This window comes from Xenopus tropicalis, chromosome 5 (genome assembly GCF_000004195.4).
Source record: "Xenopus tropicalis strain Nigerian chromosome 5, UCB_Xtro_10.0, whole genome shotgun sequence".
Taxonomy (NCBI): Eukaryota; Metazoa; Chordata; class Amphibia; order Anura; family Pipidae; genus Xenopus; species Xenopus tropicalis.
Genome location: NC_030681.2, coordinates 158519651 through 158539227, shown reverse-complemented (window position 1 = coordinate 158539227; position 19577 = coordinate 158519651). Strand labels below are relative to the sequence as shown.

Below are 19577 nucleotides of genomic sequence, written 5' to 3'. Positions count from 1 at the left end.
ATTTTCATGCATAAAATATTTTTTGTTTCTGGTATATGTGTTTATATTATGGAAAATATTATTTTTTTTCATTTTTTAGACATCTAGAAGCCTATATCTTGTTACAAAATTGGAATTACACAAAAATTCTACCATATTTTAAAAGCTTAGGTTGTCCTGAAAAAAACGATATATTGTTTTCCTGGGTAAACTAAAAGTCCCCCCGAGGAAAGGCCCCTAAAGTGAAACAGTGCAAAATGTTCAAAAACTGTCTGGCAGTAATTACTAAACAAGTCCAGTTGCTTCAAATTTATTTATACTAGATATACCATGACCTGGATGAATGAAAATCTTCATAGACATGTCTGGCAGTAGAAGTTCCGCTTTATCCAAAACGGCTGGCAGTGAAAGGGTTAAAACAGTGCATTTTTGAACTTCTCTTGACAGTATCAGGCACTGGGCAGCGATTTCCATTCACTAACAAAACCTCTGCAAGTCCCCACATTATCTGGGACACCTGTAAAGCCACGATTAGTAGAACTGGGATTAGGCCACAGCTATAGCGTGCTTAAATGCTTAAATGCTTTATTACTCACCTAAACAGCTAACCAACTTCAGGCATTGCAACAGGGAGAATTGCCAGAGGCGTCAGGAACCCAGAGCCCTAATTCTTCACATGATCTGATCATGTCCTAACAACCAGGTTATCTGGAAATATGTTGTATGTGAACTACACACAAACTTCAATTTCTCCCAGGGTGTCTCCCCCAGAAGTGTAATTAATGGGAATAATCAATAATATTATATCTCAAAATAATTAGAGAACTATGTTCCAGACTCTCTCATTCTATGCAAGAAAGCACAAAGTGGATGAGTACCAGGACCCCAAACCTTAATGGAGAGAAACAGTGGTTAATGTTACTTCACCTACCTTGGGAAAGATTGGCAAAAATTAAGCAAGTAAGAGTAAGTAACCCAAACAAACAAAAAGTCTGTGACATCTTTAACCCTTTTACTGCCAGTTGTTTTGATCAAAGTGGAACTTCTACTGAACATTTTGCTCTGTTTCACTTTAGGGGCTTTTCCTCGGGGGGACTTTTAGTTTATCCAGGAAAACTACATATTGTTTTTTTCAGGTCAACCTAAGCTTTCAAAATATGGTGGAATTAATTCCAATTCTGTAACAAGATATAGGCTTTTAAATGTCTAAAAAATGGAATTTTTTTCCCCATAATATAAACACATACACCAGAAACAAAAATTATTTTATGCATGAAAATACAACTGATATGGAAAGTCCCATGTCTCCTGAACGTGCCAATACCAAATATATATAGTTTTATGGGGATTTCTCACTTGTGTAGGTCAAAAACTCCCAGCAGTACCCTACCAAATTCCCAAAGCACTGCTCCAGAAAGCTGCATACTTTAGATTTCAAGGCAAAAAATTCTACTAACAGAAGGTTTATCCCAGATAATTATACAGTTTTAGAAAGAACAGATTCTAGGGAATCCAGAATAGATAGAACTATCTGTCTACTCCAAACTACCAAGTTGCAATGCTTTCCTAAAGTTATTTGAGAAATTTCTTAAAAATTGCTTCAAAGCTTCCAGTCTATAGTATCTTATCTCCTACAGGTCATAAAGTAACCAAATAAAACACCCTAAATATGAATGCCAGGGGTCCACTGAACAGTTTGATGTCCAATATGTATAGGTTTACCTAAGTATGTGGCATGTAGGGGCCCCAATGGGAACATACCCCCATATGATCTATCATTTCCTTCATTCCAGCTTCTGCAAAATCAACACATTTACATCATTATATGTGGGATAAAGATAGTAAAAAGTACACTCACCCAAGCCGCAAAGCTTTCCTAAAGTTAGCACACTCGCTCACTGCCCAATTTGCATCAGTATCTGGACTATGACTATGTGTAAGCCCATTCAAATCAGTTCTATTTCTGCTAGACCCTCCCACATGGGGGGAAAACCTTGAGAACTGTCCCCTGCAAGTGGTTCAAGAATTTACTTACCTTGGGATATGTATCTCAAGCCCCTTAAAAATTTCCACCCTCAAACCCCAATAATTAACAATGCAGAGTTCCCATCCTTAAAATCCAGTCAAATAAATTCCATCTCGATTGAACAAGACATATGTACTATGGGAAAGGTGTGGAGGAGAAATGATACTGTTCCGTTTGTTGTTCTGCATTCAGAATATAAGCTTCCAAATGCCCAGCGGCTAATGTACGACAGCATCGCCACTGCATTCCGGAAATGTAATAGCTCCCACAAATTACCCTCGGTACCTCTGATATAGCCAAACTCATTATAGTGGGAAAGAATAAGGGACTAATATCTGGTCTGTATAAAGTTTTTTTTAAAACATAAAGCACACAAAAGTGTACCTAAATGGCAACAAGTGCTCGAGACCCCCTCCCAGGTTTCCCTAAACTATAAATACAGATTGTTACAGCTCTATGTAGTCCCCGGGGCCTACCCAAGGTAAGGCTGCACAAAATCGATGCTAATATCTCACCTCTATGTAATAAATGCGAGCATGAGCAAGGTACACTTGTGGTCCTGTGCCAGGTTAATTCAGTATTGGGTAAAAATTCTGGATACACTGTGTAAGCTCCTAATTAACCCAGTCCCTAGAGAACCTGAACTCTGTATACTAGGTATTACCACATCATTAAAGCTACCTAGCGCAGACATACAGTACCTTCAAAAGGTTCTATTCCTAGCCAGAAAATGGATCACTAGGTTCTGGCAATGCCCTGACTCTCCAGCATATGACCAGTGGTACATATCAGTTGGGGACTTGTGTAAAATAGCCACATACACGAAAAATGGAAAATACAACAAATATGTAGAAATATGGAGCAAATGGAATAAAACTATAAGTGAAAAATGTCCCTAATAATATTCAGAGGACCAAGCTAATGTAATCACTATACAATATCTATGCCTAAAGCGTTAGATATTCTGGAAAGCAATGATCCGGTATTCTTGCAATGTACCCACAGTCATTAAGCTCTGTATCATCACTGTTCAGTATTAAATTAAAATTTTTGATTTTTCTTTGTCATCTTCTTTTTCAATAAAATCACTTGAGTAAAAAAAAAACATTCCACAGGTGGAAAGGATATGGTAACAATATAGCCCAAAGTGACCTCTCGGATAGGTTCCAAATTTGTATAGATATTTACTATCATAACTTTCTAGATGCAATTACAGAAAGATATCCAGAGGTTTAGTTTTAAAAAATAAAAGATTTCTTTACTCATATCTGGTTTAGGTATTGTATAATTTATTGTATAAGCTAAAGAAATATTGCATGGGGAACTAAGATCTTTTGACAACAATCTCTCTTGTGTTCAGCTCAGGTCTAAGAAAAATAATAAAGCATTTGGGGGCAAATATACAGATCAGTAGGCCAGCACTGGAGGATAAGATGGCAAATATCTCAACTGCCACCATTCTACTGCCCTTACTGCTCAGGTATGCAGGGACAAATGCCCCCCACACGCTACAGAACCCCAACATACTGAAAGTGATGTTTTTAGCCTCATTAAATCGGTCAGGGAAATCCTTGGCTAGAAATGCAGCAATGAAACTTAGTAGGGCCAAGGTTCCTATATATCCAATTATACAGAAGAAGAAAGTGACTGATCCTTCATTGCACAGCAGTATAATGGTGTCAGTTTCAGAATAAGTATCAGCCTCTGGAAATGGAGGACTGGAGGCCATCCATACAACACAGATCAGAGTCACACACAAAGAACATGCAGAGACTATGAAGATGGCCAGTTGGGTTCCTACATACTTCTTCAGCTTGCTCCCAGGCTTTGTGGCATTGAAGGCAATAATAACTGTGAGAGTTTTAGCCAACACGGTAGAAACAGAAATAATAAAAATAATTCCAAATGCAGCTTGTCGAACAAGACAAAATATTTTAGTTGGGCGCCCAATGAATAATAAAGTGCAGAGGAAACACAACATGAGAGAGATGAGGAGGAGACAGCTGAGATTTCGGTTACTGGCTCTCACAATAGGAGTGTCCCAATATTTTACAAAGATTCCCAAAACTACAGAAGCTGTGATGAAGAGAATTATAGCAGCGGAAGCTAAACTGGCCCCCAGGGTATCCATATAAGAAAGGTAATTTAGAGCTTTAGGGACACAGTCAGTCTTCTGTCTATTAGACTTCTGGTCTTCAGGGCATTTTACACAGGTCACTGCATCTGAAATGCAAAATATTATCGGTAGTAACATTTATGCAAAATGGTTTTTACTTGCATTTGCTCTCTGTATTTTCATATTAAGGTGACCATACATGGGCAGATTTCAGCTTCCACTTTGGACCTTTTTGCACCAATTGGGCAGCTTATCTGCTGTGTATAGGCAGGTTCGATTTTCCACTTGGATCAGGGAATGCTCATTGATGTCTTCCTTGGTCTGATGGCGCCAATGGCTGTTTAGATTTTTTGGTCCTAGAGCCTTAGGTGGGCTTATTGGGAGAAGATCTGCTCATTTGGTGACATTGCCAAACATGTGGATCTCAATGTGCATGGCCACGTGGATAAATCTACAGACAAAGCCAACATTATCTAGATTCTTGGATTGTATCTCCCCCCATGTTCCAATATTTCAACCCATTTAGGTAAATTATTATCACACATTTTACCTGACAGTGTTACACTTTATGGACCAAATCTAACCGGGTTATGTGCCATGTCACAAGTTAGTCCATCTGTGAGCGAGACTGGTGCAGCATATACAGTATGACTGTCTGCTTAGTTCATACAAAGCTCACTCATCTCAGCCTGAGCAAAGGGCAAAATGATCTGTACATGTTGTGTTTGTCACTGTTCCTACCTGTAGTGTTAGACATTTCCCCATCTCCACACTGGACACAGTCGTAACAACAAGGGGGCTCCCCTTCTATTTTAGACTTCCTGTATCCTGGGGAACAGGGCTCGCTGCATAGGGACCGAGGCATCTAAATAATATACAGACATTCATCACTAATAGACTGGCACCACATCCCATTTGCATTGATACGATACTGACACAATTCTACCCTTTTCAGGAATAGTTATGTATCATTTTAAAAGACTATTTTCCATTTCTACTGAGGCTGTTTTGCTTGAACAAAATTGGAAAGAACTGCCAGTAGGGAAGTTGTTTAGACGGCTGCAGTTTAGCCCAATAGAATTACAGAGTTTAACCAAAATACAAATTGAACTTATTTTGAAGATAATGGCATTTCTTTCAATTTAAATTAAAAATATAGATTTGTTATTAATATACAGGTATTTTGGCAAAAACTGATATGATGTCTTGTTTAACAGTTTAACAGGGCATTTGGTCTAACACAAATTATAGAATCATTTCTGTGTGGTATCATCATATTTTATGCAGATCATACCGAAATCTCATTCAGTAAAGCCACAGCAGGTAATGATCAAACATTGTCTAACAGTGAGGTGCAGATTTATTAATGTGAGGTTAGAGCTCAGCACAGAAAAAGTCACCCACATTCTATTCATTCCTATGGGATTTTTAGCCGTGTATTTATCAATGGGTGAAAGTTAGAGACAGATTTATCAACATTCTCATTTTCAAGGTTTTAGAGCCACAAATGAATGTATTTTCTCTAAAACCATGAATGCCAAATATTTATTAAAACTTCTCTTTCTAAAAAGCACAAACAAAAAAGCTACGAAAACCACAAATTGCACTAAAAATATCAATTTCATAAGAGTTTTTATGCTCTTACAAAAAAACACGACAACCTCCCAAAGAAGAAAGCAGAAAAAAAAGGAAAACTGTTTTTTCATTCCTAGACAAACTCCATGTTAGTACTCACTGGGATAGTCCCACCGGGTGAGTAAGACTCCAGGTGGAAGCCCTAATATAAGACTAACCCAACAGCGTGACACTCCCAGAAATGACAGATGAAGAAGCCCCTGCAAATGGTGATATAAGTGTGAAATACTTACTCCTCTACTCACCAGGAATCATCCATAATATGTATGCCTAGTTTCAGTGTCATTCACAAGGCGCCTGTTAGAAACACTTAGTAGGAGTGAGAACCCCAAAACAGACCTGTTCTAACTGAAAACTGATCCCCAAAGAATAGGGGCAATTGCCTCATAAACCTACCTGGCAACTACTGATGGAAACAGAATCATTGTTGAATGGTAGGACATAGCAACCTTGTGAGAAATGTACACCTGGTTACCAATAAAGGTTTCCAAGCCCCAAACATAAGACAACCCAAGTAAAGCATGAAAGGTAATCACATGAGCCATGGAGACAGGCTGTAACTTTGAGCAGATGTTCAGAATTTTCCACAAGCCAGTCTATCTTTATCCATATTATATATATTTTCATGTAATGAAAATAAGCCATCCTACACCATATGAACCCCATTGTCCAAGCTGAGCCTAGGACTGGACTGGTCATATGGATATGATAAATGCCAGAAGGGCTGATAATTTATCAGACTAGAGTTTATTGGGTCAGATGACGAAAGTGTACTTAAACCCAAAGGTGAACCCTTAACCCCAGTCCAGGAGTGACTGAGCTTGATGAGGAAACCCTACCTCCACTTATCAGCAACATAATGTGAAATCCAACAGGAGTGCCCTAGACAGAGAGCCCTGTGACCATGTAGCATAGACAACATGCTCAGCTAGGGTAGATGACCCACAGTATAAAGAACAATCTGTCAATATAAATATATATATACAGTGACTTGCAAAAGTATTCGGCCCCCTTGAACTTTTCCACATTTTGTCACATTACAGCCACAAACATGAATCAATTTTATTGGAATTCCACGTGAAAGACCAATACAAAGTGGGGTACACGTGAGAAGTGGAAGGAAAATCATACATGATTCCAAACATTTTTTACAATAAATAACTGCAAAGTGGGGTGTGCGTAATTATTCAGCCCCTTGAGTCAATACTTTGTAGAACCACCTTTTGCTGCAATTACAGCTGCCAGTCTTTTAGGGTATGTCTCTACCAGCTTTGCCCATCTACAGACTGAAATCCTTGCCCATTCTTCTTTGCAAAACAGCTCCAGCTCAGTCAGATTAGATGGCCAGCCTTTGGGAACAGCAGTTTTCAGATCTTGCCACAGATTCTCCATTGGATTTAGATCTGGACTGTGACTGGGCCAGTCTAACACATGGATATATTTTGTTTTAAACCATTCCATTGTTGCCCTGGCTTTATGTTTAAGGTCGTTGTCCTGCTGGAAGGTGAACCTCCGCCCCAGTCTCAAGTCTTTTGCAGACTCCAAGAGGTTTTATTCCAAGATTGCCCTGTATTTGGCTCCATCCATCTTCCCATCAACTCTGACCAGCTTCCCTGTCCCTGCTGAAGAGAAGCCCCCCCAGAGCATGATGCTGCCACCACCATATGTAACAGTGGGGATGGTGGGTTCAGAGTGATGTGCAGTGTTAGTTTTCCGCCACACATAGCGTTTTGCATTTTGCCCAAAACGTTCCATTTTGGTCTCATCTGACCAGAACAACTTCTTCCACATGTTTGCTGTGTCCCCCACATGGCTTGTGGCAAACTGCAAACGGGACTTCTTATGGTTTTCTGTTAACAATGGCTTTCTTCTTACCACTATCTGTCCATAGGACTAATAGTTGTCCTATGGACAGATTCCCCCACCTGAGCTGTAGATCTCTGCAGTTCATCCAGAGTCACCATGGGCCTCTTGGCTGCATTTCTGATCAGCGCTCTCCTTGTTTGGCCTGTGAGTTTTAGGGGGACATAGCCTATGCCTGCTTTAAATTTCTCAATAACTTTATCCCTGACCTGTCTGGTGTGTTCTTTGGACTTCATGGTGTTGTTGCTCCCAATATTCTCTTAGACACCCTCTGAGGCCGTCACAGAGCAGCTGTATTTGTACTGACATTAGATTACACACAGGGGCACTCTATTTAGTCATTAGCACTCATCAGGCAATGTCCATGGGCAACTGACTGCACTCAGACCAAAGTGGGCTGAATAATTACGCACGCCCCACTTTGCAGTTATTTATTTGTAAAAAATGTTTGGAATCATGTATGATTTTCGTTCCACTTCTCACGTGTACCCCACTTTGTATTGGTCTTTCACGTGGAATTCCAATAAAATTGATTCATGCTTGTGGCTGTAATGTGACAAAATGTGGAAAAGTTCAAGGGGGCCGAATACTTTTGCAAGCCAATGTATATATATATAAACACACTGGGAATATAATTATTTTGGAGGGATTGAATTTGATGGACTCTCTTTTTTTTCAACCCAAATCATTTATTACAATGCTTGTCATCCCTGTGTGTACTTTCTTATATTGAGCAGCTCTGCATATCCTAGTAGTTAGTGATGAGCGGATCTGTCCCGATTCACTTTGCTGAAAAATTTGCAAAACTTCTGAAAAATTCACAAAATGCAGCTACCCCACAACGTTCTTGACATGTGTGAATTTTTCAGATGTCAACGTGAATTATTTTACAGGACTGCAACTTTTTCCTCTCTTGGCGAGTTTTTGTCGTGACAAATTTTTGTGGCAGTTTTGTGAAAAAATTTGCCAACGGTTAAATGTATATTTTCACTATGAATCCGTGCCTGTTTAAAAAAAATCACTCATCACTACTAGTAGTGCTATATAAATAAAGTTACACATTCATACATACACCCATACAGCTGTTTAACCCTTACCTCTGGGAAGTTTGGACTCCACAAATCAGCACTGGAATTAATGTAAAGCTGATTCTCTTCATTTGACTCATCAAAACTCCCAACCTTCCTGCTCACAGTAGAACCATCATTCAAGAAGAGCCACTTAACAATGTCAAATTGAGCCGGAGGGTCTCCATTGGCTTTGAAGGACATGATGTCACCAGAAGGAGTTTTATAAGTCACATTGTGAATAAAAGCATTTAACTAAAACAAATAGAAAAATAATAATCAGTTTTCCTCAGATACTTGCAAATTCTAGGCCATGTATATGTATGCAAATACAGTGAGCAAAGTGCAAGTTCGAGTACAATCGCCATGTTTTTTTCCCCACAATGCAGTGTTTTTACCCTGAATTCCAGCACCATTGTGGAGGGGCAGATTCATAAAAAAGTCAGATTAGCGCTTACAACAGAAAAACTCACCAATTTTAAATTTACTCTTATGGGATTCATAGAATCTTGTTTATCAATGGGTGAAAGTTAGAGTTCACCATTTGATAAATATGCTTCTATAAATTCCACAGGAAGGAATAGAAAGTGGGTGACAACTAAGTGAACTGCCAAGTAGGAAGGCATAAACGTTGCTTCATTTTTCCAACGTCACCTCCTGCAGGCAACTTCACAGTGACTTAGGGGCACATTTACTCAATGGTATAAATGCAAAGTTACCACAACCATTTTTGTAATTCTAGAATGTCTCAACAATGCTTTTATCGTTCATAACAAAATATCGTAATTGCATTTTGAAAGTCACAAAATTTTTGGACTGTAAAGTTCGTAAACACCACAAAAGCAGTTCTGGCTTCGAAGCCTTCCAAAGGTCTCAATGGCACTCGACTGATAAAATCTGGAGAAAATATAGTCCCGATGAAAGTGTAGCCAAAGCGTTAACTAATTCCGAAATGTTCTTGTTCTTTGTGCAAAAATGATTTTTTTGTGGAAATTTACAGAAAACCACAAAAAAGTAGTGGAATTTTACTAAAATCTTCTCATATATTGCAAAATGTTCAATAATTTAGAAAAAAATACAAATTTATCTCAAAATTGTTTAGCAAATGGGCCGCTTAGTGATATTAAAGAATTCACATGGTATTGGCTAAATTCTTTTAAACAGAAGAATAATAACACATTGGTACAAATACTTAAATATATGTCACTCAACTTATTCTTTCTTTTGATTAATAAAGTATGAATAAAAATTACAAAAATGGTGGCAATAAAAACAAGAATAATATTTTAAAGGGGTGGTTCACCTTTAAGATAACTTTTAATATTTTATAAAATATACTATCCCAAACATCTTTCCAAATGGTCTCCATTATTTCTTTTTTATAGGTTATGAATTATTTGCCTTATTTGTCTACTCTTTTCCAGCTTTCACATGGGGGTCATTGACCCCCTGCTTTTTAAGGCTACAATGTTATTTTTATTGTTTCTTTTAATTCTTTATTTCTCTATTTAGTCCCTCTCCTATTCATATTCCAGTCTCTCATTCACACCACTGCCTGGTTGCTAAGGTATACAAGACCGTAGCAACCAGATAGCTGCTGAAATTCCAAACTGGAGAGCCGCTGAACAAAAAAGTTGAATATCAATGTCTACATCATACTTAAAGGTAATTTATAAGAATTCCATGAAAATGAATTTACTAGACAATAAAAATTCAATAAAGACACTTTCAGTCTATAAATGAAAGGGCTAGTCCACCTTTAAAATGAATATTTAGTATGATGTAGAGAGTGCTATTCAGAGACAATGTGCAACTGGTCTTCATTTTTCATTATTTGTGGTTTTTACATCATTGAGCTTTTTGTTCAGCAACTCTCCAGCTTGGAATTTCAGACACTATCTGGAGTAATATAAGTATCAAAAGTTAAGAACATTACAGAGCAATTGTTGGCTGCCAGGGTCAGTGACCCCCATTTGAAACTTGGAAAGAGTCAGAAGAAGAAGGCAAATAATTCAAAAACCTTAAAAATAAAAAATGAAGAACAATTAAAAAGTTGCTGGGAATAGGCTATTCTGTAACATACTAAAAGGAAACCTGAAGGTGAACCACCCATTTAATAAAGTTATGTCCATCTTTCTTTGATAATGTCAGTGTCAGTGGAATAGTTGGAAGGTGCCAGGAATACGTAACTTACCTGCCATGGCTTGAATCTGTGCTTTAGACTCCCTGCTGGTGCCTGGGGATGGGCCGGTGCCCGAGCAGAAAACAGATTATGAAGGGAATGAGCCAATGCATAGACTGCAGTATAAACTTGGTAACCAACTCTGAAGTCAAAGTTACCAAACCTTGATAAAACCTCATCATCCAGAGATTCATTGCCAGAACATTTCTGCACTGGAACACTTTCGTTAGTCGTTAGTCTTAGTAAATGAGCATCTATGTAATTTTTCCCATATTACTGTAATTACATCATCATTGGGGTAGTTAATGGGAGTCATTCTGTAAAGGAAAGTTTCAAACCCAGGGATCTCTCCTCCCTGAGCAGATAATGACAAAGTGCCATTTAGTGTGGTTCTACTGTACCCGTGTATATGGGGGACGACAGTGGGGAAGAAGGAGGATGAGAGCCAAATTTTCCTTGTGATTTGTCTAGAAGAAAACACCACTTTGAAGACATTAAGGTGCATTGGAGTTAAAAACAGAACAATCACATCAACATCCTTTTGATTTATTGTATCCACAATATGTTTTACTTTAAGCCAAAGATAAAACCAACCAAAAAAACTTGTCTCTGAGAGGAAAATAGAAAAGGCAACACAACCACCGTAGCTTTCTATACCTTTCGTAATTCTATCAAGAGCTCGTCCCCCATTATTATTGCTGGATACAATGAGACCCACCCACTTCCAACCAAAGTGCTTCAGTATCTGCACAATCCCATCCATTTCTGATAATTCATTTGGAACAGTTCGATAGAATGATGGAAACTGGATCCTGTCATAGTAAACAGGGTCTGTAGCTCCATAACTAACCTGAAGGAATAAAAAAAATGGCTTTTATTTTACCAGTGAGCAATTAGAAACAGTTAGGGTCACATTTATCAAAGTACGAAATTTGAGACCTTAAAAAACATAATACAAAAATTGTATTAAATACAATATTTTCTGATGTGCGTTTAAAGTGTGAAAATTTCGTATTGTGGTTGTACGAAAATATCGTGGTGTGATCCGATAGTCACCAAATTTTGTATCCGAACAATTGTAAACCGCGGGAAAACCTTTTCTGACTTTGAACCTTTAGTGCATGATTTTGGAAGCCTTCCATAGGACTCAATGGCACTCTGTAGCTCCAACCCAGCCCAAGGAAAGTCACGATACCGAAGCTTTAATGAATTGTAAGAAATTACTCATCTTGGGTACCATTATTTGTGTTATATATATATGTGTTTGTGTCTTTATACGTATTTATGAGTTATACACTGAGTATGGAGGAGCTGTACTGATTACTAAAAACCAGTTGTCCAAGTCACACCCGAAGCCAAATCTCCATATCAAAGGGTATTTCTGTGGATGGTGGTGGGACAGTACGTCTGCTACAGAAGCCATAAAAACTCATTACTGTATGTGAGAAGCCTTCTCAACAGTTACTAAACAAAGGCTAGGTGTGGTTTTTATCAACCCCATCTGATCAGTTGGTATGTGGGGGCAGTGGTTGTAAAGGTGTATAAATGTGGACTGGGCAGTAGTCAAGGAGAAGCACTTGGGGAGAGCATCTGGGAACTGCATCAGATGTGACCGGGGTAGGATGTGAGGGCTACAGACCAGAGGGAAGCCATGATCAACTGGCTAGAGAAAAGGAACCAGACCCTCATGTTCTGTGTTTGTTGGTAGCTATAATGATGTAGACTTTGTTATTAATCTGTAAATGTAAATAATGTAAATATGTTGTTTTGTTTTAAATAATACCTTAATTGTAACAATTGACTGATTTGCTGTTCAATATATTCATTTTAATATACGCTTATTGGTGTGGATTGTCTGCTTCTCAAAAGAACCGTAACCCTAGTAAGAGGGGTGATTAATATATTAATATATTAGTATTATTATATATATAAAAAAAAACTTACAGATTTGGCGAGCCAGACAGGAGAGGAATGCATAGCATTTAATTCATATTTATAAGTGTATATTATTGTGTAGCAAATCAGCAGAACAGTATAAAACTCTAGCGGTGCAGAAAGAGAATCTGGAGCAAAAGATTCTTTATTTGAATGATGCGATTGATTCTCTGAAATTTCCTGTTGAAAATGCTGCTGCTATTTCCATTAGCAACCAGCAAACCATGGCAAAAAACAAGAATAATAATAATTGGTACAATGAGAGAGAGATTGGGAGTTCCTCTAGGTGGGGATTTCAAAAGAAAAGTAGGAATGGGAATACATGGATCCCATATCAGCTTCTTACAACTCAGAAAGAAAGGCGTGAGGGTGCAGGAGTGCAGAGAACTCAATCTCCAAAATGCATGGGGAGCATTTAAAAATGAGTTGGAGAGTATCAAATTAGAGCTTTCTCAAATGTAAGGAAGAAGGACCAATTAGAATAGAGGAAAACAAAATGAATATGCCCTGACTTTTTTCCCTTCACCAAGTTTGTTTTACAGTATAAACAAGATTTCATGATTATGTGATGGACAATTTCTGTGCCTTACCCTGTCCAGTGGGAAACAATTATAGCGGGCCTTACTTATATGTTTTTTTTTCTCCTTTTTACACATAAGGAGAAGCCTTTAAATTGGTATGGTACAGTCAGGTTATACAAATTAAAAAAAAATAATTTGGTTTCTAATAGTTAGAATGCCCTGCACTGTGATGGAGTACAATGGGTGCTGCTTTAGTTTAATAGGAGAGTAAAAAGCACTGAAGCACAATTTGAATTTTTTTTATATGTTTTTTTTTTGTTTCTTTTATACTTTGCATTAGCAGCAACATGTTTGCGACATTTTTACACAGACTGCAGGCTGCTTGATTACCTCGATAGATGTTATGTGTTTCTGTATCAAAAGCAGTATTCAGTCTATAGTTTTTTTGTCCAAAGTTTGTCTTTCGTTGTTTGTATCTTAAGTTTGATGTGGGTAAAGTTTTCAAGGTGGGGTGTTTTGAAAACCACTTCACTCTACTAGTCTGCATTATAGAGTTACCAGTCTGGTTTGTCCTGTGCATTTCTAGTTACAGGATGGTGTGGATGGTGGTGGGACAGTACGTCTGCTACAGGAGCCATAAAAACTCATTACTGTATGCAAGAAGCCTTCTCAACAGTTACTGAACAAAGGCTAGGTGTGGTTCTTATCAACCCCAACTGATCAGTTGGTATGTGGGGGCAGTGTCTGAAAAGGTGAAAATGTGGACTGGACAGTAGTTAAGGAAGAGCACCCGGGAAGAGCATCTGGGAACTGCATCAGAAGTGACCGGGGTAGGATGTGAGGGCTACAGACCTGAGGGAAGCCATGATCAACTGGCTAGAAAAAAGGAACCAGAACACCATGTTCTGTGTTTGTCGGTAGCTATAATGATGTAGACTTTGTTATTAATCTGTAAATGTACCGTATATACTCTAGTATTAGTCGAATCCGAATATAAGCCGAGATACCCAAGAAAACTGGAAAAACATATTGACTCGAGTATAAGCCTAGGGTGGGAAATGCAGCAGCTACTGTTAAGTTTAAATAATCAAAATAAATACCAATAAAATTACATTAATTGAGGCATCAGTGGGGTATATGTTTTTCAATATTTATTTCAAAGAAAAACAGTAAACTAGCTCTGTAAGCGGAGAAGAGGTTCAACAAAAACAATATGAGTACTACCCCACGCTCATTGCCCATTGGCAAACTAGCAGCAGACCCAGTCCCGGAGGAGATATAAGGGGGAATAAGTATTACTAGTGGGAGCCTAGGCCAGGGCACTGGAGGGTCTGGTTGCGGGGGGCCTAATTTGTAAACAAAGGAGAGAGGGTGCTAGTCTGGAGGGACCCATGGCACCCGACTCGAGTATAAGCCGAGGGTGACTTTTTCAGCACATTTTGGGTGCTGAAAAACTAGGCTTATACTCGAGTATATACAGTAAATATATTGTTTTGTTTTAAATAATCCCTTAATTGTAACAATCAACTGATTTGCTATTCAATATATTCATTTTAATATACACTTATTGGTGTGTATTATTTGTATGCTTCTCAAAAGAACCGGAACCCTATTAATAAGGGTGATTATTATATTAATACTGTTAAATTATTATATATAAAAATAAATCTTACAGATTTGGCGAGCCAGGCAGGAGAGCAATGCATGGCATTTAATTCATATTTAGAATCGCAGAAAATACACACAGTTCTATAAATTGTAAAAAAATACTAATTCTTTGTATTCGGACTCAATCGTACTTTGATAAATATGCCCCTTACTTGGACAAATAAATGTATCTTTTTATATTTGTAATTTATACACTTTGTTTTAAATACAATTTTTTCCACAAAATTTTGTATGAATTTAGTATGAACTAGATTAAAGGCAACATAGGATTAAAGGAGAAGGAAAGTTATAATCACTGTGGTGTTTTTAAAATGTTATGTACCCTCCAGTGATTATAACTTCTTACATCATTGTGTTATTTTGGCTTCAGTATATTACACTGTAATTAAACTAGGAAGGAGGATAGACTTGTGATACCAAAGCTGTGTTTAATACTTCTGGCTCCGGTTGCAGGAACAAATAACATGGAGTCAGATTTGTGCTTAATAGGGTGGGATTCTCAGTAAAAAATTATTTTGCATTTTTATGTAGCTGCTAGTTATATTTATCAAACAATTTTGTTTTAAGAATTCATCCTGGGTTTTACTACATTACAGTCCCACCATGCTTTAACCCTTGATAATATGCTGATGTATGCTCTGATTGGCAACTAAGAGGTGCGGTTGTGCAAACTGAGTTCATATCCCCTTAGCCTCAGATGTAACTCATTTGTTGGATCACCCTGACTTTTCTGTCACATAAAATGCCATAAACTGAATTTAAGCCATACAAATAAATACTTGCCTGTGGGAACCTGAAAAGCCCTGCAAGCTGGGCTATGGGATAGCTCGAAGTAGGGGACAAGTCTCCCAAAACACCAATTAGTTTCATATTGTTTAAACATACAAAATTTGGAATTTTATAGTTTGCTCCTGAGATTATATCCAGTGTGCCAGAGAGAGCCTTAGGTGGGGCTGCACAAGAATCAAATATCTGGTAGCCCAGGGTAACATTAGGTAAAATCCATGAACTTCTATTAATCTCTTCAATAGCAAACTTGAAGACCAGAAGATGGCGGTAATACCGTAAGGATGTGCTGTAGAGTGGGATCAAAGTTAAGATAAAATCAACTATCACAATAATAACAAATAGGGTGTGGTTCCTCACAGTGAGCACAGTGAGGTTGGAGAATGCCCTGCCATGGGATGATGGGTAGATAGCTTCTCGCAGTGAGGGAAGTGAGGTTGGGGAAAGTCCTGCTGGGGATGTTGGAATGGCAGATTCTGTTATTGCCTGTAAGAGGGGCTTGGATGAGTTCTTGAACAAGCAAAATATCCAAGGCTATTGTGATACAAACATCTACAATTAGTATTGATGTTGGTATATAGGGTTTATGTATATGGGTGTATAGATAGGTCAGTATGGGTCTGTATGTGATTGGATAGATAGATCAGTGTGGGTCTGTATGTCAGTGGATAGATAGGTCAGTATGGGTCTGTATGTCAGTGGATAGATAGGTCAGTGTGGGTCTGTATGTGAGTGGATAGATAGGTCAGTGTGGTTCTGTATGGGAGTGGATAGATAGTTACAAAAAAAGACCAGGATGATGAGTCCTATGTAACTGAAGAACTATGATTAGGGATATATACAGCTCTACATACCAAAACTAGGGACATTGGTAAGGAAATAGGTCTACAGAAACCATATCTATAAGTTGGAATCTGAGCCGGCACCATCACTTTTCCCTTTGTCTATAAGGAGTGTTTATGGAAAATGTTGTCTGTTCATCTCACCAGTTGTAGCTGTAGAGAATCCCTTGTGGAATAAGATAATTTGAGCTACAGTTTCCTGCTATTAACTGAACTGTAACACGGACCTGATATCAAACTGTGCAAAATGTGTGTTCCCAACCCCTGGTGATTATATGTACTGTCACAGCATTATCTGTATGTTACCCCTGTTACTGCTGCTTTCCTGTAAAACTGGTGGGAGACACTTGCTCTACGTGTAAAGAACTTGTGAATCCAAGTTGGTTATTAATTTAAAAATTAAAGGAGCCCCTTTTTTTGTTTTTACAATACATGTAAACCATAATAATTACACAGCTTACTTTATCAATATCTGCAGAGAGAAAAATAAAACATTGTAACTTAATAAATATACATTTCAAACGGTAGCTCCCAAACAAAAAAAAGTATTTAGACTAGAAATGTTCCTCCATATTTTTTAAACTTCCTGTATGAATCTTTTTTCCAAAATATTTCTTGGAATTGCCATTACATATTCTATATTACTGCTAATTTCTCTCATCAGCTGGGAAATGTTTGGAACCTCCTGTTTTTTTTCCATTTTCTAGCAATTATAAGACTGTATTTGATTAAAAAAATTACTAATTCCAGAGCTTTGTTGGGAATTATGTCATAAATGTTTCATAACACCACTTCTGGAGATAAAAAAAAAAAAATCTCATGAGATGTAACTCTATATCAGAGAAAATGCTGAAGTCCAGAAGGATTGGATGGTAGAACAGGACCACCGTTCTACTATGTCTTTGTTAAATCTCCAACAAGAATTAACAGTAACTGGATAGATCTGTGATAATTTTAAGGGGGTTAGGTGCCAATTGTATAACATTTTGTAGAAGTTCTCTTGGTGTGTTATGCATTTCCTATATCTCTGAGTTCTGGTTATAGCTTATTGCCAATTTTTCATAGGAAAGTTTTTATTTAGACATTTTTCCAATTCCTCCATTGCAGGGATTTTTGTCCATTCTTTGGGTCTATTTAAGGTTATAGAGCCTTGCCAGACCTTTTTTTCCTTTTCTCTCCCAGAAGAATTATTTTCTCAAAATCTGATAGTGATCTTAACTTGCTTTGGGGAAGAGATGTTAAGTAAGTACGTACATGTAAATATTTGCAAAATTCAGATTTCTCTAGATTGTATTCTTCCATTAGAGAAGTAAATGTTTTACGTTGATCCATATTACAGAAGTCTTTTAAATTGGGAGAACTTTCTTTACTCCAACCTTTTAGATCTGTTAACAGAATGGATTCCAAAATAGAAATTGGTGCCAACGGAGAAGGAGAGTATAATGGATCAATTATGCTTTCTCTCCAAATTTTGACTGCAACTTTCAACGTAGGAGGCAACTTTATGTAATTATCCATAACACCTCCACCATCTGACCATAGTTTATCCAATGAAAATGGCTTCAGAAGAGTAATTTCAATTTCTACCCATTTCTTTTGTGACTGTATGTATAATAAGTCTATAGTTTGATTTAAAATATTGGCTTTGAAGTATTTCTGAAGATCTGGAGCTCCAAGACCTGCTTCATCTTTATTTCTTTGAAGAATACATAGTTACATAGGGTTGAAAAAAGACCAGAGTCCATCAAGTTCAACCCATCCAAGTAAACCCAGCACTCATAACTTACACTTACCAATCTATACACTCACATACATAAACTATATATACAACCACTAAAACTAACTGTAGATATTAGTATCACAATAGCCTTGGGTATTCTGATTGTTCAAGAACTCATCCAGATTTGGATACTCTAGGAGCATTTTTAATCCAGATAAATTGGTAAAACACATTAGTAATCTTACAAAGAAAACTGGAGGGGATTGAAAAAGGGATAGTACAAAACAAATATAGTAGTTTAGGTATCAATAGCATTTATATGGCAGCAATTCTTCCGATCCAAGTAATAAATAAGGCCTTGCATGTAATTATTTCATCTTTAAAAGCTTGCATCAATTGGAGAAAATTTTTCTTGATGTTTTGTTAATTTTATAGCCAGGCAAGATATACAATATTTCCGGCAGTCAAACTCAAACTGACATTTTAATGGAGATTGATCTTTAAGTGGTATGTTAAACATCATAGCTTGTGATTTATTCTCATTTATTTTATAGTAAGAAATGTCTCCAAATTCTCATTTGTTTAAGTTTGGATAATTTCTCTTTAGGATTACATAGTACTAATAATAATAATAATGTCATCAGCGCATAAACCTATATGATGATCTTTAGAACTGATTTGAATATCAGACAATTCGCCAGTATCTCAGTATCTCTTATTTTCTGAGCTAGGATTTCTTTGTTAAAAATCAATGGGGAGAGGGGGCATCCTTGACATGTACCATTAGAACGAGAACATTTATGGGAAAGCTGTAGGATTGTGATATAGTACAGAAATAGCATGTGTATTAGAGTTATCACAGCCTAATTTCAATAAAACCTTTTTTATTGATTCATGGAGTATTCTATCAAATGCTTTTTTTGCATCCAAGAGATTATTAATGCTGGAGGTTTAGACTTGTGAATTGTATGTATTAAATCTATAAATCTTCTGGTATTATCACTGGATTGCCTGCCTTTAATTAAACCTACTTGGTCAGTATTCAAGACCTCACTTAGAATATCTTGGAACCTATTTGAAAAAATATTTGAATAACATTTTAAATCACAGTTTTAGTAAAGAAATTGGTCTATAATTTGGTATCTTTGTTGGGTCATTCCCCTCTTTCGGTATAATCATTATTGTAGCCTGTAGCATTTCTTCAGGAAAATGGCCTCTTCATAGTAGGCTTTGAGGA

At 37.3% G+C, this 19577-nt stretch overlaps 1 protein-coding gene across 1 annotated transcript; it reads right to left on the bottom strand.

The window, feature by feature from the left end:
- Nucleotides 1-3329: 3329 nt before the first annotated feature.
- LOC108644699 (vomeronasal type-2 receptor 26-like) lies at nucleotides 3330-8890 on the bottom strand. Its single transcript, XM_031902805.1, has 3 exons — nucleotides 8717-8890; nucleotides 4863-4986; nucleotides 3330-4228 (listed from the first exon to the last, which is right to left on the bottom strand). The coding sequence occupies exons 1-3, from the start codon at nucleotides 8888-8890 to the stop codon at nucleotides 3330-3332; spliced, it is 1197 nt and encodes a 398-aa protein (XP_031758665.1).
- Between the last annotated feature and the right edge of the window lie 10687 nt (nucleotides 8891-19577).

Coding starts and splice junctions, on each gene's coding strand:
- LOC108644699 (XM_031902805.1), bottom strand. CDS start 8,890: ATGTCCTTCAAAGCCAATGGAGACCCTCCGGCTCAATTTGACATTGTT. Junction 4,987..8,716: donor GGAGTCCAAACTTCCCAGAG/GTAAGGGTTAAA, acceptor TATATTATTTAG/ATGCCTCGGTCCCTATGCAG. Junction 4,229..4,862: donor GGAAATGTCTAACACTACAG/GTAGGAACAGTG, acceptor TTTGCATTTCAG/ATGCAGTGACCTGTGTAAAA.